A 21,509-nucleotide genomic window follows, 5' to 3' on the forward strand; every position below is an offset into this window, starting at 1 on the left:
GAACACCTAACTAAGGGATATCATTGCAGCTCGAGTGTCACACGGTGATCTGGGTGTTGTCTGACCCATGCAGCCATGAAGCCGGGCATGCACAGCAGCAATCTACCACCACGTGGACACAGAATATGAGCTGCCCTTGGACAGGTCTGGAAGGGACAAGGAAGCTGCATGAGCAGGTGGCTCAGATTTCTTCAACATCAACTCCTCTCCCGCTATCCACACCTGTGGCCTCCTGGGTGTTCCTTACGTCCAATCGAGTGAGGAAGAAAAAACTCCAGCCTGTTTACAGGTGGTCTGCACACTGTGCTGGTGCACGTGGCTGCAGTATTATGAGCCCATTCAGTAGTGACCTTGAAGGGCAGCGATGAAGGAAAATCCTCCCAGTGGATAGAACTTTGAATGGTACATTTGTTTGTCCACTTCATGTGGAGTGAGAGATGGCAAGAAGTACAGATCTGTACTGAGTCACAGCAGCTGCTAACGGTTTCAGTGGATGATCAGGAACTTGGAAGAAACAGGATTAGAAGATTGGTCACAAGGAAATCTGGGGAAGAGGTGTGTGGATGGACCTCTCAGAGTGGGCACAGATATTTGTGTCCCAGGGGAAGGCTCACTAAAGAGCACCCTCTGCCAAGGAGGCTCTCAAAAGCCAGGTGGATGCAGTAGCACGCTCCGTGGACGTCAGCCAACAGGTTTCCCCAGGCCCCCCATTGCTCTCTCCATGGGCCCGTGAACAGAGTGGCCACGGTGGCTGGGATGGAGGCCATGCATGGGCTCAGCAACACAGACTTCCCCTCATCAAGGCTCACCTGACCACCATAACTGTTGAGTGCCCAACCGGTCAACAGCACTGAACCCCCCAAATGGCACCACTCCCTGGGGGGAACAGCCAGCCATCTGATAGCAGGTTGGCTAAGCAGGACCCCTTCCATCATGGGGCAGTGACTTGTCCTCACCAGAATAGACACTTACTCTGGATATGGATTTACCTCCCCATCTGCCCGTGATGCTTCTGCCAGCAGCACCATTGTAGACTTCGAGACTTGCCATCATGTTGCCCACACAACACTGCTTCTGATCAAGGAAGTCATTTCACAGAAAGTGGTGAGGCAATGGGCACATGCCAAGGGTTCCTCATCTTATCATAGACCCACCACCCACGAGCCACTGGGCTGGTAGAGAAGGGGCATGGCCTGCTGTAGACTCAGTTATGGGATCAGCTGTGCTGACCAAACAGGGCTGGGTGCTGTCCTATGAGACACAGTGTACACTCTAAACCAGAGACCCACAGCCAGGACACACAGATGGGAACCAGAGCTGCAGGTGTGAGCAGCTCCCACCCTGTAACCCCTAATGCCCCATAAACATTTCTTACTCCCAAGGGAGGGAGACTTCTGCCAGGGGACATGGAACCGGAAGTTGAGAGAGGCCACACTGGGCAAATGCGGGCACTGACCAACAGGCCAGGAGGACACAGGGGGTGGTGGGAGAACGAAGTTATCTGTGCCGCATGGCCAAGTGGACATGTGCTGCCCAGGAAGCATTTCAGCGGACACTTTTAAGCCCAAAAGGATGTACATAACATCACTAAATGCAGCATTTTATGGTCAGCACCAGCCAGGGGGCAGTGACTCACGCACAAGATTTCTGATGGCCTGGGGATATCGTCCACCCTGTTAACTTGCAAAGATCCCACTTAAATAGGAGATTGGAACTTTTAGTCTCCATCTGCACAGGTGGGGACATTCTGGAAATGCACATGAAATACACCATCTAGAGCATTCTGGGCCCTACCGTCACTTTATACCTGCCACATCTCTGTGTGGGTCCGAGGGGGCCTCTGTGTTGGCAGCCGGCACCCAGGCCCTGGGGGCGGTGGGCTCGAACCCGAGTCCTGACACGCGGCTCCGCCCTCCGCGCGGTTCGCGTTCTGCGGCGCCTGGCCCCGCGCGGCCGCCGTAGCGGGGCGGGTCTGGACTACGGTGGCCGCGAGAGTGGGGGTGCTGCTGGGGCTCTGTCGGGCCGGGGTCGCCATGGGCAACCTGTTCGGCCGCAAGAAGCAGAGCCGGGTGACGGAGCAGGACAAGGCCATCCTGGTGAGGAACGGGGTGGGCTTGGGGCGGGGAAACAGGCAGGACGGCTCAGGGCTGTCCTCCTCCCGCCCCGCCGCGGGCTCCGGCCCCTCCGCTGCCTAGCCCCGAGGGAGGGCCCGCGCTGGCGGCTTCCTCGCGACGCGGTGGTCGCAGCCTCGGAAGCTGCGTGGGGCGGGTTGCCGGCGTCTCGCGTGTGCGTGTTCGGACGCCCGGGACCCTCTCCGCGGGCCGCGCTCCCACGGACCTGGTCGGACTCTACCGCTCGTGGACCGTGGGCGACCCCGAGCGACGGCTCCACCCTGACTCCGACCCCAGGGGGCGGGGGCGAGTGTCGCGTTATTTTGCGGTCCTGCTGTGACCTGGCCCCGGGCTCCCGCCTCGCCGCTCCCGCCCCGGGGTCGCCGGGAGAGGCCCTGAGTCTGCGTCCACGCCTGCGCTGCCGGCGCGGGCAGGAGGTCGTGGGGACCGGGTGGCCGGACTCCCGGGACGGGGATTTAAAGAGGGCGAGACTCTAATCGACGGAACAGGTGGAGCCTGTGATTAAGATTCGGGGTGGCTCAGTGCCTGCCTCGGTCTATGGTCTAATCTCAGCGTCCTGATCAGTCCCTAAGGCACAGCTTGTGCCGCCGCTCCGGGCCCGGTGCTGTGCAGGCCCGCACCCTCGCAGGTCCGTGGTGGTGGTGATGATGGTGATGATGTTCCTACTTGTAGATTCAAGAATCTCTTCCAGGAGACCTCCGTGTAAAAGTTAGTTTCTGTGGAAAGAATCGCGTGATAGATTAAGTGAAATGATGTGTCCAGATGAATCCGTTTTTGTAAAGACAAAAACGTGTTTGGAAGGAGATAGTCCCAGATGTGAGCAGAGTTCACCATTGCTCATGCTTTCTTTTCTAAATTTTCTGCGGCAAAAATACTTTATTTTTATACTAAGAGAGAAATTCAAATGACAGATGTTTATTACTTTGGTTTCTGAAACTGTAAGTTATAAAAGGTTATTAGCCAAAGTTCCCCAGATGAAGAAGAAACAACAGGCTTGTTTGTCACTAGAGAAAATCGGCACAGCTTTGGGTACATTAGCAGTGGGGAGGCAGTGGTTTGCATCCCTCCAGACAGCAAGGCCCCGCCTGGCCCTGCCCCACAGGTGTGCCCAGCCTCCAACCCCCTGCTCCGTGGCTGACGGCGTCTCCTCTGGCAGAGCAGGAAGCCCCCAAGGTGATTCTTTTTTCTCTAAGGACTCACCTTTGGGTTTCTCTTCAAGGAGGCCCTTCTGCTTGCCAAGGATTCACTTAGGTGGGTTCTGCAGGCAATGCAGAGCGTACTCGTTCTCCTCCTTGGAGTTTCAAGTGCCTGATGTTATCCTGGGATGAAAAGCTGAACTGAGCAACTTCAAGGGCCAGCGTGCTGTCCTGTGACCCTCTGCTGAGACCTCATGCTTTACAAAGGGAGCAGCCTGGCCACACCTGCCTCCCTTTGGCTCCTCTCTGATACTTTGTACACAGCCAGCATGGATGATGGCCCTCAGGGGTGGACGCCCGGTGTCCAGGGGAGAAAAGGCAGCCAGAGGTGGGAAGACCAGGCTGGTAGGCTGGCCGTGGGGTCTCTGGGCTGTGGGGCCGGCATAGTGGGCACCTTTCATTGCAGCAAGGAGAGGACATGCAGTCATCACCGAGCCTGAGCCACAGGCTGCGTGGCGCACTGGAACAAACACCAAAGAGAACGTGGTGTGGAGGGAGCTGTGAAGCAGGGTCTTTCAGACAGAGCTGACCATGTCTACACTGTGGATAATTTGTCACCATGTTGAGTCTTAAAGACATGCATTAAATAACTCCCAGTAATAGGCCCTAAAGATATAATCATACATATCAGAAATGCCCTTTGCCTGCAGCTGCTCACCACAGCAGTATCTGAAATGATGAGATTTGAAGAAATATACATGGCCTAAAACAGGAAGGCTTGACTGGCGTGCGTAAATGGCCATGTCTCCTTTCTGGGCCAGAACAAGGGATCCAAGGTGCTGGGCGAGATCACGTAAACACATCACCCGAAGGTGCTGTGCTGTCCACTCAGATACGGTGATAAGTGACAAGAAGGGGAGCTCAGCACACATCAGGAAACGGCTGAAGCCCACCGAGGAGCAATGCCTGGAGGGAAGGCCCCAACCCTCCCACGGCTGGTGGGTGGTGGCACTCGGGTGACGTCGGCAGCATCTTCTGTATTGTCTCTGAGCTGTCGAGGCACTGGCAGGACTCCCTGGCCTGCCCCTGAGCACTCACACTCCTCACAGAGGGCATTTGGGTGGGCCAGTGGCAGGGCCATGGGTGTGGACTCCTGGGCGGCTTCTCCACTCGGCACTGTGGACGTTGAGCCCCGCTGACTCTCTGCAGGGGACTGCCTTGTTTCCTTGCAGGACGTTGAGCGGCATCCCTGCCTCCACCCACTAGATGCCTGTAGTACCCCCTAGTTGTGACAGCTAGGAGTGCCTCCAGACATTGTCCCCTGTCCCCCATGGGGCAGACTTGTCCCCATGGAGAGCACTGCTTTAGAGGGTGCACCCCCAGTGGTGGTGGTTAGGACATCCTGGCCTGTGAGCGTCCCTTCAGTGACCCCTGCAGCCTCCAGGCTGGCCAGCTGGGCGCTGGGTGGCCTGGCGAGGGTCCAGTGCAGCATTGGCTCGGTGTTAATGTGACGCCTGCTCTCTCGGCAGCAACTGAAGCAGCAGCGGGACAAGCTGAAGCAGTACCAAAAGAGGATCACCCAGCAGCTGGAGCGGGAGCGGGAGATTGCCCGGCAGCTCCTGCGGGACGGCCGGAAGGAGTGAGTGCACCCCGGGCTGGGCTGTGCTCCAGGGGGCCTAGAGCAAGGGGTGGGGGGGCCCAGGAGGCCGCTTAGCGCGGGCCAGCCATTCAGGTGCCGCTGCTGGCTGACTGCTTGGGTTCCTTCTGCAGACGGGCCAAGCTGCTGCTTAAGAAGAAGCGATACCGGGAGCAGCTCCTGGACAAGACGGAGAACCAGATCACCAGCCTGGAGACAATGGTAGGCCGAGTGGGGACAGCCACTCAGCCCAGGGGCTGCAAGGCTGTGCAGGCAGCATGAGATCCCCTCGGAGGAATGGAACGTGTCGTTTTCCTTTCCTGAACCTCTCACGGCAGGCTAAGGGAGGGGTCAGGCCTGGTGGTGGAGGAGGATCTTTGATGGGAACCTGATGGTCTTAATGGGTTGGGGCAGGTTGGCTCTTGCAGGATCGTGGATGGGGGGCTGGGCCACTTCTGGGTGGTGAGGGTGGGCTAGGGTCTGCCCTGGTGACTGAAGAGGTGCTGGGATCAGCGGAAGCTCCTGGAGGGTCCCTGGCATTAGGGCCCCGAGCGATGGTTCTGCTCTTTTGCTGACCAGAGCTGCTGATAAGCAGCTGGCGGGACTTTGAGTTCCTTCCCGGACTCTCATCAGTCCTGCCGAGACCCCAGTAGTGGTGAGGGCAATGGGAGAGGACAAGAGGGAGGAGGGAGGCACAGGATGGTCTGCCCTAAGCCTAGAAGCACTTGATCGGTAACAGCATCATCGAAATCCTGTCCGTTGATCTGAATGAGGCGGGAGGCAGGCCCCTGACCACACAGGTCTGGTTCGGTTTCCTCCTCAGGTCCAGAGTATTGAGTTCACCCAGATTGAAATGAAGGTGATTGAAGGGCTGCAGTTTGGAAATGAGTGTCTGAATAAGATGCACCAGGTAGGTCCCCGTGGGGTTGGCAGCCGAGAGGAGGGGCAGCCCAGTGGAACAAGAGGGGGTCTTGTCCCTGAGGCCACGCCTGCACCCAAGCCATCGGCCAGGAGGTGTTTGTGCCAGACAGGAGCGTGGGAAAGCCAGTCACTACTGGGAGAGGGTGACAGTCTAGTGGGACAGACACACTCAGAGATGTTGACATAAGAATGGTGAGATGGGCACAAGCTGTAAATTGGGTCCACAGATGGTAATGTGACTGGAGGGAAAGTCTGGTTATGGTAGCGTAGGGTGTGGTGAACTAATCGGGAGGGCTTCCTCGAGGAGGCGAACATAGCCTGGTCTCAGGAAGCACAATGGAGGTGGATGGTGAAAAGAGGAGTGAGGCCCAGGGAAGCTGTGCCACAGCCCCCACCCCCACCCCCCTTCACTCCTGGGAGTCTGGTGAGTGGACAGCAGGTGGGGCTGGGCAGAGAGCTGAGGTTATGCCGCTTTTCTGAGTGTCAGATGTGGCAGTGTACCTGCCAGTCAAGCAAAGGTGCTTCTTTGCACTTGGCACTCATAAGAAATCAAGTCACCTGCCCAGAGAAAATTTTTTACACTTTTTACTTATTTTTACCTGAAACTGTTAGGGTTGATTTGGGTGCCAGAAGATGTGGTGAGAAGGGCCAGCAGGAATCTAAGGAGTGCAGTTGAGATTCTTAAAAGACTGGTCTGACAGCTCTGTAGCCTCTGTGGGTGGAGCCCTGCCTGGGACAGAAATGACCAGAGACGTGTCATGTCCCATGCCCCTTGGTCTGGCTTCATTTAAACAGGAACAGAGCAGTGAGGCTTGTGCCCTGACAATCCAGGTGGCCTTAATGTGGGCTTTTATTATTTGCCTCACTGACAAGACTCAAAAACTTTGACCCGATTAGGTGATGTCCATAGAAGAAGTGGAACGGATCCTGGACGAGACCCAGGAGGCTGTGGAGTATCAGCGGGTAGGTGTGGCTGGGTCGTTGGGGCTCACTTCCACCAGCCAGCGAGTACGCTTGCCACTTAGTGAATGTCCAGCAGCTGCCCTCAAGAGCTATGCCTGCCCATGCCGTGTGGTGTCCACCTTCTCTCAAGTGAGGGCACCTTCAGCCATGGGCTCGCTCCTTCCTCCACAAGGGGCCACCTTTCCCCTCTGCCCCAGCTGGCCACGCTCCTTACCTTGGCTCCTCATTTTACAGCAAATAGATGAGCTGTTGGCAGGAAGCTTCACTCAGGAGGACGAAGATGCCATCCTGGAGGAACTGAACGCCATCACTCAGGTAATGGGCCCCCCAGGATGGAGCGCAGTCACTCAGGTGATAGGACCACCGGGACTGAGCACAATCACTCAGGTGCTAGGACCCTCAGGACCGAGCACAATCACTCAGGTTAAGGACCCCCAGGACTGAGCACAATCACTCAGGTGCTAGGACCCCCCGGACTGAGCACAATCTTTCAGGTTAAGGACCCCTGGGACTGAGCACAATTACTCAGGTTAAGGACCCCCAGGACTGAGCACAATCACTCAGGTGCTAGGACCCGCAGGAGGCCTCTGCCCATCGTGGTTGTTTGCCTTGGGCAACCACCTGCATTGGGGTTCACTTGAGCACGCAGTCCTGGTTTTGCAGCTGGTTTTCCTTCCTGAAATGACTAACATTTGTGCCCAACTGAGGCTCATTCTCCACGTCCACCTGGCTGACAGCAGGCCTGGAAAGAACAGTTGAGGGTGGTCTACCCGAGTGTTGCAGGCAGCTGGAGTGACCTGTAACCAAGTGTGCCTGGACAGGGCAGAAATGCCAATTCCTAGCCCCTTCGGCCCCTTCCTTCCCCGGTGGACCGTACTGTGGTTTTTGATCACATGGGCGTTTTTTCCACACTTGTGTATGGGTCACTCACTGTCGTGCACCTGGCCTGCACACGTTGGTGCTGGAGGCCCCTAATGGGCTGGACTGTCACGTCCAGGCCCTGAGGTCTGTGTTTACTCCCTGATGGAGGAAGCCTCCATCTCTGGGCCTCTGGCTCAGCGTGCCAGATCCTGTCTTGCCCACCAGCCCACTGTGCCCACCAGCCTGCCATCTCCGTCCTGCAGGCTGACCCAGGAAGAGCAGGTATTAGTGCCGCTGCTCGCTGCCCTTGGTTGTCCCCTGTGCCCCTGCTAATTTACTTCCTCCCAAGGGCCTAAGTGCCTCGTGAGCTGCCAGGGAAGGCCAGCTGGGAGGTAAAAGTGCCACATGTTGCCCGAGAGGCAGCCCAGCGCTCACTGGGACTGCCAGCTCCACCACAGACCCACCCCAGAGTGCTGCCACCTCAGGGAAACCATAGCAGAGGCGCCGCTGCTGCTCCTGGCCCTTTGTGGATGCCAGAATGACCTGGGCGCCTGCTTCAAAGCCCACGGTCCTAGCACCGCCTGATCTGAGCTGAGATCTCCGGGGAAGCCCCTCAGGCTCTGGACCGTAGGGAGAAGCTACCCTGTAGTGGCCACTTTGCCCCCCGGGTGATTCGAGTCTCAGAGCTGCCGGAAACCGAGGAAGATGCACTCTGGGGCTTTTGGGCAGGAAGATTCTGTTTGTTTTAAATCCAGCCGAGAGCAGCTAAGTAAACAGGATCCTTTCCTCTCCTAGAGAAAGATAAAGGTGGACCTAACGGATTGTATCTCACGGCCTTTCCTCTCTGTTTCTTGCAGGAACAAATCTGTTTCTTGCAGGAACAAATAGAGCTGCCAGAGGTTCCTTCAGAGCCCCTTCCCGAAAAGATCCCAGGTATTCTCCTTGTTATGTCTTTAGGAGCACAGTGAATTCTAGAACAAAGCAAAAGGCCCCGGCCGAGGGGCCTACCCTTCCTGCTTGGCAAAGGTAGGTCCCCACTCTCCAGTGTGGTGGGCGACCTTGCTGGCGCCAGCTCAGGCTGAGCTTGGGGCCTTGCCCTGGGTTGGGCGTGGGTTTCCGAGGGTTTTAGGTAACCTTGTAGGAGCTGAACCCCATTTGAAGGGGCGTGTCCCAGAATTAGAGCCGAGAAAGGCCAGTTTAGCAGTGCAGGTTCTCCCGGGGCCAGCCCAGGAGCAGCCGTCTCTGAACGTCACAGCCCTGGGATGACTGTCCCTGTGGCATCGCTTAACACATGCCTGCAGAAATACTCCATGGAGCCTGGCTTGTCGTTCGTAATTCCTTCATGTTTCTTTCTGCTCCTTGGCACCCCCTCCCCATCTCTGGGACCTGTGGGGGGCGCTGGGCCCGCTGTCCCTTCCTGAGTGCATGCACCGGGTGCCTGCTCCTTTTGTTGGCCCTGCCTGGCTTCTGTGTGTAACCTGGCTTCCCCCTGGGCGTGCAGGCTCTTGCCAGAGCATGAAGCCCGGGGACCTGGCTCCCTGTCTCCTCTTGTCCTCTGGAAGCTTCCGCCTTTGGGGTCCTCTGTAGTTGACGAGCATCTGTTTGTTTCCTCCACAGAGAAAGTCCCCGTCAAGGCCAGGCCCAAGCAGGTGGACCCAGTGGCAGCCTCATAACTCAGCCTCCTCGAGTGGGACTCGCAGGGACTCCCCAAGGACTGGGGCCCGCAGAGAGTTTGGGTGTGTGGCCAGCCCCAACTGGGCTCCCAGGAGGCCAGCGCCGGGCCAGGCTGGCTGGGTGCTGACGGAGCAGTGCAGTGCACTCGGGGCTCACTATCAGGATGACTGTGGAGCATTTCCCTGGTGCTGCTGTCTTGCTCTCATTTCTGGATTAAATGGCAACATTCAACTCTCCAGCCAAACGCGGCTTCTGAGGCTGTGGTTCCCACAGGACCACAGCCAGGCCTGACACTCCTGGCCCCAGTCACACTTCCTGGCCCAGCCCCATGCAGTTCTACAGGCCGCAGCTCCGCAGCTCGCTCTCTTCTATTGGAAGGTGCAGCACACCTAGGGCCCCACCCTTTTTACTTCTTCCTGCTGCTCCCATTAGCTGGTGGGGGGCTTTAGTTTAGGGGTCCCTACCTTGGCCTGGCTTCCGGACATGCTCAGTTTCCACGTAGGTTGGGAGGTGGGAACCTCTCTGTGCTTCTGTGTCAGCCTTTGGGGGTGGCGGGCTGGCAGGGGTGGTCCCTGCTGGATCAATGTCTCCAGAAGCCCTGACTGCCCCTCGTCATTGGTGGGTCTGTACACAGAGGCTTGGCCCTGCTGAGAAGGGACGTTCCGGGACAGCCAGCAGGTCCCACTGGGTCTTCCGGAGGTGCTGATGGAACCAGCTCCAGCAGGCGCAGCCCCCTTTTGTCCATGGGACTCCCTGCATCTGGGGCTCGGGTACCTGCTGGAGACCCAGGACTCGTCCAACTGCTGGCTCCCAGCTGTCAGCAGTCAAGTGGAGGCTCCACGGGATGGAAATGACTTCCCTGATTCACAGTTCATTTTGGAATTAAACAATCTCACTGGGATTTCACTCCTGTCTGTGAGAAGCAAGCAGGAGCAGAGGCCCTGGGGTCCTCATGATCCTTCAGCGCCCAGCAAGAACAAAAGGACCCTCCTAGCCCCCCGAACAGGTCAGCTCATTATTAAAGTTGACGCCTGCGTGGCCCGCCACCTTGTGGACTGGGGTGCATGGGAGTGCCATGGTGGGTGAGAGGTGGCTCCCCCTCTGGTGTCCCTTGGCTTTCACGGGGCACTCACTCGAGGGCACCTGCCTTGGCAGTACCACGTGGAGGCTGGGGACCCAGGAGCAGGTGGAGGTTCTTGCTCTGGCTGGGTGTGGGCAGAAGGCAGGCCCGGGCTCCAGCGCTGAGCACACCCTGGGGTCTGACCGTCACCTCTGGGCAGCTACCTGCAACAAGGTGCAGGGCAGTGCTCTGGCCCCACCTCCCTTAGACGGGATGCTGGCAGCCTTTCCTTACTCACGTGGTTTTGTGTGACTCCCAGGGCTGGTGGCTGGTCCTCAGACCCCTCACAATGAGAGAGGGTGGGTATTTTGGTGCCTCCAGGGTGAGGGTTTGGAAGGCTGGTTTGGAGTCCTGATACCCAGGTGGGAAGATGCCCCAGGGAGCGAGCAGGCAGTGGCAAGGAAAGAGATGTTGGGCAAGGGCGTCCCAACCTGAGGGAGTCTCCACAGCCTCCACCCAGAGGCACAATGGGGTGCGGCTATGTTGCCAGGTTTGGGGTTCCCAGAGAGGAGCTGGAAACCTGGGTTTTCAGTGTGACAGTGCCTGACCAGGTGCAGTGCACACCTCAGGCAGGAGGAGGCATTCTGCCAGCTGATTCAGGGGTTTTGTGGGAAACTGGCAGTGCCAGCACCAGTCTGGCTGCTGGGCCCTGCCTTCTTGCTTTTGGTAATGCACCTTCATCTGTCCCCAGGACCGCACGGTGGCCCCGAGGGCAGTTCTCACCTTTGACGAGGAGTGGGCTGCCTCTCTGGGCCGTGACCCTGTCCCTCTGTAGCGACAGGTCCCAGGCCAGGGGTAGGCGCGGAGGCAACAGATGGCCTGAAGTGTTCAGGGGAGGCGCAGACCACGGCCATAGCCTCTCTAGACCCCCACCAGCAGAGTGGACCCCTCTCCTTTCCCTCTGCCTCCCAAGGACCTTGGAGCTCAGGGCTGTCCATGGTGGCCTGCCCTTCACTGCGCACTGACTTGTCTCCTTGACAGTTACACCACTGGGGGTTGCGCAGGGGCCCCACCGCCCTTCTGGTGAGTGCTCCCTGAGGACCACCCGCTCCCTAGGAGGGGGCACTCCCTAGGACGGGGGACGCAACAACCATCCCTGCAGCAGCACCAGCTTCCTCCTGACCCAGGCGAGGAGGCACTCTCATCTGGAACAACCCAAGCAGGGGGGAGGGAAGAGGGGCCTTGTTCTCACTCCCTGTCCAGGAAGTTAGGTCTAACTCGCAGTACCAAGCAGCCTGCCGTTTCTTTGTATAAGTTCATCCCATGGACCTAGGGAGGCTCTGTCCTGACACTCATCAGGGTCTTGAGTTGAGTCCTGGGTTAGGTGTGCGCGCATGTGTGTGTGCGTGCGTGTGTGTATGTATGTGTTGGGGGGAGGGTGGCAGCCCCTCCTGACAGGACAAGACTCCCATCAGTACGGAGCCCTGGTCCTAAAACACCAGCCTCATGAGCCTGACCCAACTTCCTTCTAATCTGGGGGTGCACAGGACTCACGGCCATCACAAACAAGTCAGAATTAAGTGCAAAACCTGGTGGCAGAGCTGGCGTCCTGCCTGAGGTCACTGGGGCCTGGACGGGGGACTTGGAGGAGGAGAGGGTGGCAGTGAGCTGGCCCACACGAGGGCCTGAGAGCAGCGCCCATGCCAGATGGGTGGGCCATCTGACCACAGAGGGGACTTCCTGGGGAGCGGGCACAGGCCTGGGACCCAGAAAGGACAGGCTAGGGGTGGCGGGGAAATGACCCAGGCGCCAGGATCCTTCGCTGGATGCACATTTGTCAATATGAGCAGCATGCAAAGTAGAAAAGCAAGGATGGAATTGGGGGGAGGGTGCACCCGGGATGGGGTTGGGGGGGCACCAGGATGGGATGAGGAGGTGCCTGGGACAGGGTTGGGGGCTGCCAGGGACAGGATGGGGGGCACCCCCCGGGACAGGGTGGCATGCGCCCTGGCCCCACTGCTGTGTGCCCTGCACCTGGCTTCAGGGCAGCAGTGGGGGCCGGGGGACAACATTCTCTAGCCCCGAGGCGTTTGCGATCTCTCCTCCCACTGCTGCCTGTGGGGTCTCCAGGCGTCCCCAGCCCACCCACCCACAGGGAGAACTTGGCAATGTTGGTGGAGTGTGGGGTGTTGTCATGACAACACGGGGCTTCCGGTGGTGCCAGCTCCCCTTCCCAGAAGGCGCCCAGAGTTGGGTCGCTGGCCGCACCCCAAACTCGGGAGGGAGACCCTGCCACCCTGTGCATCTCTGCACGTGTGGCCTTAGGGGTAGGGGCAGCAGGTCAGCAGGTTGGGCTGGGCCTAGGCCCAGGAGGGATCTGGCCTTGCGGCCCCAGGCCAGGCCTGGACCACATGACCAAGACAGCCTGGGGCCTCCCCACTGGACACTTGCACTCTCAGCCAGGGACAGCTTCGACCTTGGCATGTCCCTTGCCCTTTCAGTGAGCCCTGGCATTCTTCCATGGCATTTGGGGATCTCAGTGAGGGAATGGGAATACTCCAGATGGCTTTTCTTTCCTGAATGACCCCACAGACAACCCTATCCTGTCTCTGGTGTCCAGCCCTCACCAATGACCAGATCTCTTGCTAGGGACCTTGGTAACCTCCAGGGCTGCTCTCACTACCTGTGACTTTGTCCCTGAGGAGTGTGAGACCTGGTCTCGGAAGGAAGGAAGGGATGTTCTTTCTCACCTATTCCTGAGGAGGTGCAAGCTAGTCTAGGGAAGGCATTTACGCAACACCGTCCTCTTATCTGGCTTTTGGGGTAAATGAAGCTTGCTTAAGAAGCAGAAGTTCTGAAATGAAGTCAAATGAATAAGAGCACAAGAAACGAGAACCATGGAAGCTGCACTGGGGACATGAAGCGTCCTCAGACGGTGCTCTGGACATCCCCAACAGTGATGGCTTTGCTTGGTATTGTTTTGTATGTAAAAGCTTCATTGAGATATAATTCACATACCATACAGTTCACCCATTTAAAGTGTACAGTTCAGGGCCGGCCCTGTGGCTTGGTGGTTAAGTGCACGCGCTGCGATGCTGGTGGCCCGGGTTCGGATCCCGGGTGCGCATTGAGGCACCACTTCTCCGTTCATCCTGAGGCCGAGTCCCACATACAGCAACTAGAAGGATGTGCAGCTACGACACACAACTATCCACTGGGGCTTTGGGGGGAAAAATAAAATAAAATCTTTAAAAAAAAAAATAATAAAGTGTACAGTTCAGTCATTTTTAGCTTATTCACAGAGTTGTGCAACCATCACCACAATCAATTTTAGAACAATTCCATCATCCCAAGGGAAACCTTGCAGTCATTAGCTGTTGCCCTCATCTCCCCTCCCCCAGCCCTAGCAACCACTAATCTACTTTCCGTCTCTGGATTTGCCTGTTCTGGACATTTCATATCAATGGAATCACACAATGACCTTTTGTGTCTGGCCTCTTTCACTTAGTGTGATGTTTTTGAGGTCCTTCCATATTGTAGCATGTATCAGAACTTCATTCCTTTTTATGGCTGAATAATATTCCATTGTATGGATACACCACATTTTATCTGCTCATCATCTGATGGATGTTGGAGTTATTTCCACTATTTGGCTATTATGAATAATGCTCCTATGAACATTTCTGTACTAGTTTCTGTGTGGACATGTTTTCATTTCCCTTTGTTGTAAACCTAGGAGTGGAATCACGGGGTCATATGGCAACTCTATGTTTAGTCTTTTGAGGAACTGCTAGACTGTTTTCTACAGTGGCTGCACCATTTTACGTTCCTACCAGCAGTGTGTGAGGGCTCCACTTTCTCCACATCCTAGCCAACACTAGCTCTTTTCTGTCTTTTTTATTATAGCCATCCTAGTAGGAGTGAAGTGGTATCTCATTGTGGTTTTGATTTGCATTTCCCTGACTAATGATTTTGAACATCTTTTCATGTGCTTATTGGCCATTTGCATATCTTCTTTCCAGAAAAGTTTATTTAGATCCTTTCTCCATTTTTTAATTAGGTTGTCATTTTATTATTGAGTTGTAAAAGTTCTTTATATATTCTGGATACTAGACTTTAATCAGATATAACATTTTCAGAAATTTTCTCCTGTTCTTTGGGTTGTCTATTCACTTTTTTGATGGTGTCCTTTGAAGAACAAGCATTTTTGATTTTGATGAAATCCTTTTATTTATTTTTTCTTTTGTTGTTTTTGCTTTTGGCATCATATCTAAGAAACCATCACCTAATCCAACATCATGAAGATTTATTTCTATATTTTCCTTTAAGAGTTTTATATTCTTAGCTCTTTGTTCCATTTCAAGTTAATTTTTGTATATGGTGTGAGGTTGGGGGTCCAACTTCATACTTTTGCATGTGGATGTCCAATTGTCCCAGCACCATTTGTTGAAAAGACGGTTATTTCCCCCATTGATTCCTTCGCATTTTTGTTGAAAATCAATCGACTATAAATGTGAGAGTTTATCTCCAGACTCTCAATTGTATCCCACTTACCAAATGCGTATCCTTATATCCTTATTGTAGCTTTGTAATAAGTTTTGAAATCAAGAAGTAAAGAAGCCAGATGAGATTTTGATCGGGGCTGCATTGGATCTGTGGGTCAGTTTGGGGAATGCTGCCATCTGAGCAATATTAAGTCTTACGATCCATGAACACAGGTGTTTTCTCACTTATTCAGGTTGTCTTTAATTTCTTTCAACAAAGCTTTGTGGTCTTCAGAGTGTAAATTTTGTACTTCTTTTATTAAACTTATTACTAAGTATTTTATTCTTTTTGATGCTATTGTAACTGGAATTTTTTTCTTAATTTCACATTATTCATTGCTAGTATGTAGAAGTACAATTGGTTTTTGTATATTGATCTTGAATCCTGCAACCTTGCTTAACTTGTGTATTAGTTTTAGTAGGTTTTTAGTGGACTCCTTAGGATTTTCTATATACAAAATCAGGTCACGTGCAAATAGAGATAGTTTTATTTTTTTCTCCCAGTGTGGATGCCTTTTGTTTTCATTTTCTTGCCAAGTTGCCCTGGCTAGAATCTCCAGTACAGTGTTGGCTAGAAGTAGATATCTTCACTGTTGATATTTCCATTCCACTCCTACGCCCAAAATATTAAAAACAGGAAGAACAAAGTCCATACAAAGAGCATTTCATGCGAAATTCAGCCTATTTCTTTTTCCTTTCCCTTTCATCCCTTTCTTCTTTCTTGCCTCCTTTTTCTTTTTGGGCAGGACAGGGGCAGGGTTGATAGACCAGATCATGCCTGGCCTACCACGTCTTCAGGGGGGAACTTGTCAGTCTTCATGATATTCTTGTGGATTCGATCATGAAACGTGAGCTTGATAATAGTAGGATTGAAGGTTGATTTGCTGTCAGGTGAGTAATTGTTCCCAAAGAGAACTGACTAATGGCTCAGTGTCAGAGGAGCGAGATAGAGCTCTCATTATATGATTCGAAGCTGGGAGGGGAGGCAACAGAGTGAATAAACAACAGAACCCTCAAATAACAACATTCAAAATGGTGGCCACAGTCATGCCAAAGCCAACCAAATGGTGTGTTACAAAGTACATGTAAAGTCCAATAAGGTCAGTATATGGATTCAAAGAAAAAGTTGTTTGGCAGCAATGTATCTGAAAAAGATGTGGTGGCTTTGATTGCCTGTAAACTCGCTGCAGCTAGGATCTCAAACTGGGATGTGGCTATTAAGTCTGTCAGTGTAGCCTTAGGCTTGATTAATAGAATATCTTCCTAATTGGATGCAACAGTCTTTCACTAGGTTATATTGACAATGCTATCCCTGAGTCAGCATAAAAGTCTAAATTATATTCAGAATATTCTGCTTAAGAAATCAGAAAGTGCCATGGAGAAGGGCAGACTGGTCTGACTTGCCTGCTGTGGTATCCCAGCTTCCCAAGTACTGATTTGCTCATATTATAGCAATACAATAGCATATAATATCCCCAAAACTCTGTTAAAGGAGCGAATGATCAACATTTCTAAAGTGTTCACTGGCTAAACAGGTGAACTGGAGAATCCTTATGCAGAACACGTCATTCCCTGCTGACGTCTGCCGGGTAGAGAGTTGCTGTACATCTTTCTTTGTATATTGGTCCTCCTGATGTGTTTAAAAGTCATGTTTAAAAACAAGTTGTTGGGCCAGCCCCGTGGCTTGGCGATTAAGTGCGCACGCTCCGCTGCTGGCAGCCTGGGTTCAGATCCTGGGCATGCACCCATGCATCGCTTCTCCGGCCATGCTGAGGCCGCGTCCCACGTACAGCAACTAGAAGGATGTGCAGCTATGACATACAACTATCTACTGGGGCTTTGGGGGAGACATAAATAAAATTATGAAAAAAATAAAAACAATTTGTTCTTAAGTACAGTATTGTCTTAGTACTGTATTATCCCCCTTGTAGTCTCACTCCACTTATTTCTTTTTTGTGTGTGTGAGGAAGATCGGCCCTGAGCTAACATCCATTACCAATCCTCCTCTTTTTGCTGAGGAAGCCTGGCCCTGGGCTAACATCCGTGCCCATCTTCCTCCACTTTATAGGGGACGGCGCCACAGCATGGCCTGACAAGCAGTGCGTCGGTGTGCGCCCGGGATCTGAACCTGCGAACCCCGGGCCGCCGCAGCGGAGCTCATGCACCTAACCACTGCGCCACTGGGCCGGCCCCTCCACTTATTTCTTAGGAAACATTTTTTCATAAATGATGTAAAAATACACCCATCGAAGTTTCTCTACATTAGTTCCACATCAGTAGCATTTACCTAAGTTTAGCTGTAGATTTAAAGAAGCCATGAGAACACATCTGTCTCTGCAAGGGGAAGTGGGCACTTCCCTATTTCAAGGGCGATGTCCCAGAGGAAATCCCTGCTCTCCCACAGAAAGTCTCCTGGGACCGCCTGTCCGACCCGCTGGGGCACATGTCACATGCCTGTCCACGCACTCTTAAACAGCCTCATGTAGATGAGGCGATCTGTGGTTTACCCTGTCGCCTTCCCTGCCCTCGAGGTGCTGACGTTCAGAGAAGGGCGGGGAAGTAGACACTCTAATTCTGGCTCATGCAGCTCACAACTAGCAGGGGCACTTGGACGTGGTAAAGCTCTGGATAATTAGTAAAGCTGAATCCTCAGGCAAAATAGGAATGTTTACAAATCAACTGTTTTGGATTAACTGAGTCATCTCCAGGTTATTCTTTTGTTTTAAAGTAATGTACAGAAGGCTCCGGCTGTCATGGTAGCATAAGCCCGCTTGAGCCCACTTCTGACGCCATTACAACTAAAAACTCAAGTGAAAATAAAAACCTCCCTAAGGTCTCTGCAAAGTGACCCGAAGCAGGTGGACTATGGAGGCGAGGCAAATGCTGGTGTGACCCTTGTGGGGAGGGAGTTCCTCATTTTATTTTCTCTTTCCTCTCATGGCTTTGCCCTGAGCCGGCCTCAGTTGCAGGGCTGCAGAGCAACACAGAGCTAAAGCTCTGACAGAACCTCTTTCTGTCAAGAAGAACTCGGAAAAGAGGAACTGAGGTCCAGAAAGTGCGGGGGCATCCCAGAGAGGAGACGCCTGGAGAAAGGGACCCCACTCACTGTGTATGAACAAGTCCTGGGCTCCCCTCCAGGTTAGACATGCACGGGACAGACCCAAAGCAGCATGAAGAGACCGTGAAAACTGAACTTATACCAGAACCACTGGCCACCGAAGGCAAGCAGAACTTGTGGTCTGAACTAACCAGGTTGATGGACTGCTAAAACAGAAAAATCAACATTCTCCAGAGGATTATAACAGACCCAGAGTCTACAAAACATAACAGTCAAAATGTCAAATTTACAATCCCAAATTGCTTGACATACAAAGAATATGATCATTTTCCAAGAGAGAAGACAACAGATGCCAACTCTGAGATGATGCAGGTGATGGAATTATCAGACAAAAACTTTAAAGCAATTATTTTAACTATGTCACATAGAGTAAAGTTAAGCACACTTGAAACAAATGGAAAAATAAAATTTCTCAGCTGAGGAGTAGAAACTGTATAAAAGAACACAATGGAAATTTTAGAACTGAAAAATATAATACCAGAAATCAAAAAAATTGCTAAACAGGCTCAATAGCAGAAAGGAGATGACCGAGGAAAGACTCAGTGAACTTGAAGGTCAATAACAGAAATGATCCAATCTGAAGAACAGAGAAAGAGAGGAAAGACTGGGGGAGGGGGACCTGAGCCTCAGGGACCTGTGGGAAAATATCAAAAGGTCTAACATGTTATTAAAATCCCAGAGGAGAGGAGAAAGAGATTACAGCATGAAGAAACATCTGAAGAAATAAGGGCTGAAAATTTCCCACATTTGGTGAAAGACATCAATTTACAGATTCAAGAAGCTCAGCAATCCCCAAACAGGATAAATTAAAAAAAAAAACATGCCTCAACCATGCCTCGACACATCACAATTAAACTGCTGAAAATCAAAGGCAAAGAAAAACTCTTGAGAGCTGCTGCATAAAAGTACAACATACACACCGAGAACCACAAGTGGAATGAGGACTTCTCAACAGAAACCACAGAGGCTGGAAGATAGTGAAACAGTATCTTTAAATTATGGGAAGAAAAGAACTGTCAACCCAGAGTTCAAGACACTCTTAGATGAAGGGAAACTAAGGGAATTCATTGTGCAGAGCCGCTCTGAAAGAAATACTAGAAGAAAGTACTTAGGCTGCAGGGAAATTATACCAGATGGAAATTTGTATCTTCAGGAATGAAGGAAAAACAATAGAAATGGTAAACATAAAAGATAAATTTTCCTTTTAAGTTTTTAAAAATATATATGACTGTTGAAAGCAAAAGTTATAAAATTGCCAGGTGCTTTTCAACGTATGTAAATGTAACATGTATGACAACTGTAACATAAAGGGGGAGGGAGAAGAGCTTATTTGGGTGTAAGCCTTCTACATTTTAATCAAAATGGTACAACATTAATTCTAAATAAACTGTGGAAGGTTACGTATATATATTGAAAATCCCTAGTGTGACTGTTAAAAAAAAAGTACAGAAGGGGCTGGCCCAGTGGCGCAAGCGGTTAAGTGTGCATGCTCCGCTGTGGCAGCCTGGGGTTCGCCGGTTCACATCCCGGGCGCGCGCCAACGCACCGCCGGTCAAGCCATGCTGTGGCAGCGTCCCATATAAAGTGGAGGAAGATGGGCATGGATGTTAGCTCAGGGCCGATCTTCCTCACAAAAAAAAAAATACAGAGAGATACAGCCAAAAAGCCAATAGATAAATTAAAGTGGAATACTAAAAAGATTTTCAAATAATCCAAAAGAAGGCAGGAAAGGTGGAAGAGAGGAGAAAAACAGAAAACAATAAAACAGTAGACCTAAATTCAACTATATTAATAATTACATTAAATGGAAATGGTCTAAACACACCAATTAAAGACAGAGATTGTAAAATTAGAATTTTTAAAAAACACCTTACTATAGGCTGTTTGCAAGAAACCCATTTTAAATATAAAGACAGAAGTAGGTAAAAAGATGGGGAAAATATATTATGGGAACATTAATCAAAAGAATGCTGGAGTGGTTATATTACTATCAGGCAATGTATATTTCTTTTTTTTTTTTTAATTTTTATTTATTTATTTTTTCCCCCAAACCCCAGTAGATAGTTGTATGTCATAGCTGCACATCCTTCTAGTTGCTGTACGTGGGACGCGGCCTCAGCATGGCCGGAGAAGCGGTACATCAGTGCGTGCCCAGATCCAAACCGGACCCGCCAGCAGCGGAGCGCGCGCACTTAACCACTAAGCCACAGGGCCAGCCCCTGGCAATGTATATTTCAAAACAAAGAATATCACCAGGGATAAAGAGGGACATTATATAATAATAAAAGACAGCATAAGAATCCTAAATGTGTATTTGCCTAACAATAAAACTTAAACATACAGGAAGTAAAAACTGACATAACTAAAGGACAAATAGTCTCTTAGAGATTAGACACTCCTCCTCCAGTAAGTGAGAGACGAACAGAAAGTCATGAAGGATACAAAAGACTGGAACAACGTCATCAATCAGCTTGACCTAACTCACATTTATAGAATATTCCACTCAACCACAGCAGAACACACATTCTATTCAAGTGCACATGGAACGTTTACTGAGATATACCATGTTCTGGGCCATAAAATAAACCTTAACAAATCTAAAAGAATTGAAATCATATGAAGCATGTTCTCTGACCATAATGAAATTACTTTAGAAATCAGTAACAAATATCTGGAAAATCCACAAATATTAAATAATTCATGATTTAAAGAGGAAATCACAAGGGAAATTAGAAAATATTTTGAATTAAATGAAAATGAAGACACAACATGTCTGGATTGTAGCTAAAGTTGTACTTAGAGGGAAATTTATAATATCAACTGCATATATAAAAAAAGAAAGTCTCAAATCAATGATCTAGACTTTCACCTTAATTATTTAGAAAAAGAGCAAATTAAATCAAAAGTAATCAGAACAAAAGAAATAATAAATAGAAATCAGTGAAAATGAAAACAAAAACATTAAAGAAAAAAATCAATGAAAGCAAAAACTGGCTATTTGAAAAGATCAGTAAATTTGATAAGCCTTGAGCTAGACTGATCAGGAAAAAAAGATATGTACAAATTATAACATCAGGGATGAAAGTGGGAACATCACTATGGACTCTATAAATATTAAAAGGATACTAAGGAAATATTACAATTTTATGCCTATAAATTCATTAATTTAGATGAAATGGGCAAATTCCTTGAAAGACATGAACTACCAAAGCTCAGTCAAGAATACATTGATAAACTGAATAGTCACACATCTATTAAAGAAATTAAATTCTACCAAACATTAAAGAAAGACTTAATACCAATTCTACATAAACTCTTAGAGAAAGTAGACAAGGAGGGAACACTTCTCAACCTGATTTATGAGGCCAACATTACCCTGATACCAAAACCACAGGAGGTCCTCACAAGAAAAGAAAACTGAAGACCAATGTCTCTCATGAACATAGACGCAAAATCCTCAAACT

The 21,509-nt window shown here is 51.1% G+C and overlaps 1 protein-coding gene across 1 annotated transcript; it reads left to right on the plus strand.

The window, feature by feature from the left end:
- Positions 1-1,963: 1,963 nt before the first annotated feature.
- CHMP6 (charged multivesicular body protein 6) lies at positions 1,964-9,559 on the plus strand. The gene is made up of 8 exons (XM_087441749.1): positions 1,964-2,096; positions 4,798-4,907; positions 5,039-5,126; positions 5,728-5,814; positions 6,723-6,788; positions 7,023-7,103; positions 8,507-8,582; positions 9,267-9,559. The coding sequence occupies exons 1-8, from the start codon at positions 2,034-2,036 to the stop codon at positions 9,320-9,322; spliced, it is 627 nt and encodes a 208-aa protein (XP_087297875.1). The 5' UTR covers positions 1,964-2,033; the 3' UTR covers positions 9,323-9,559.
- The last annotated feature ends 11,950 nt before the right edge of the window (positions 9,560-21,509 follow it).

Source organism: Ceratotherium simum, chromosome 16, assembly GCF_057802395.1.
Source record: "Ceratotherium simum simum isolate JZ-2026a chromosome 16, ASM5780239v1, whole genome shotgun sequence".
NCBI classification, from domain to species: domain Eukaryota; kingdom Metazoa; phylum Chordata; class Mammalia; order Perissodactyla; family Rhinocerotidae; genus Ceratotherium; species Ceratotherium simum.

Coding starts and splice junctions, on each gene's coding strand:
- CHMP6 (XM_087441749.1), top strand. CDS start 2,034: ATGGGCAACCTGTTCGGCCGCAAGAAGCAGAGCCGGGTGACGGAGCAG. Junction 2,097..4,797: donor AGCAGGACAAGGCCATCCTG/GTGAGGAACGGG, acceptor CTCTCTCGGCAG/CAACTGAAGCAGCAGCGGGA. Junction 5,127..5,727: donor TCACCAGCCTGGAGACAATG/GTAGGCCGAGTG, acceptor TTTCCTCCTCAG/GTCCAGAGTATTGAGTTCAC.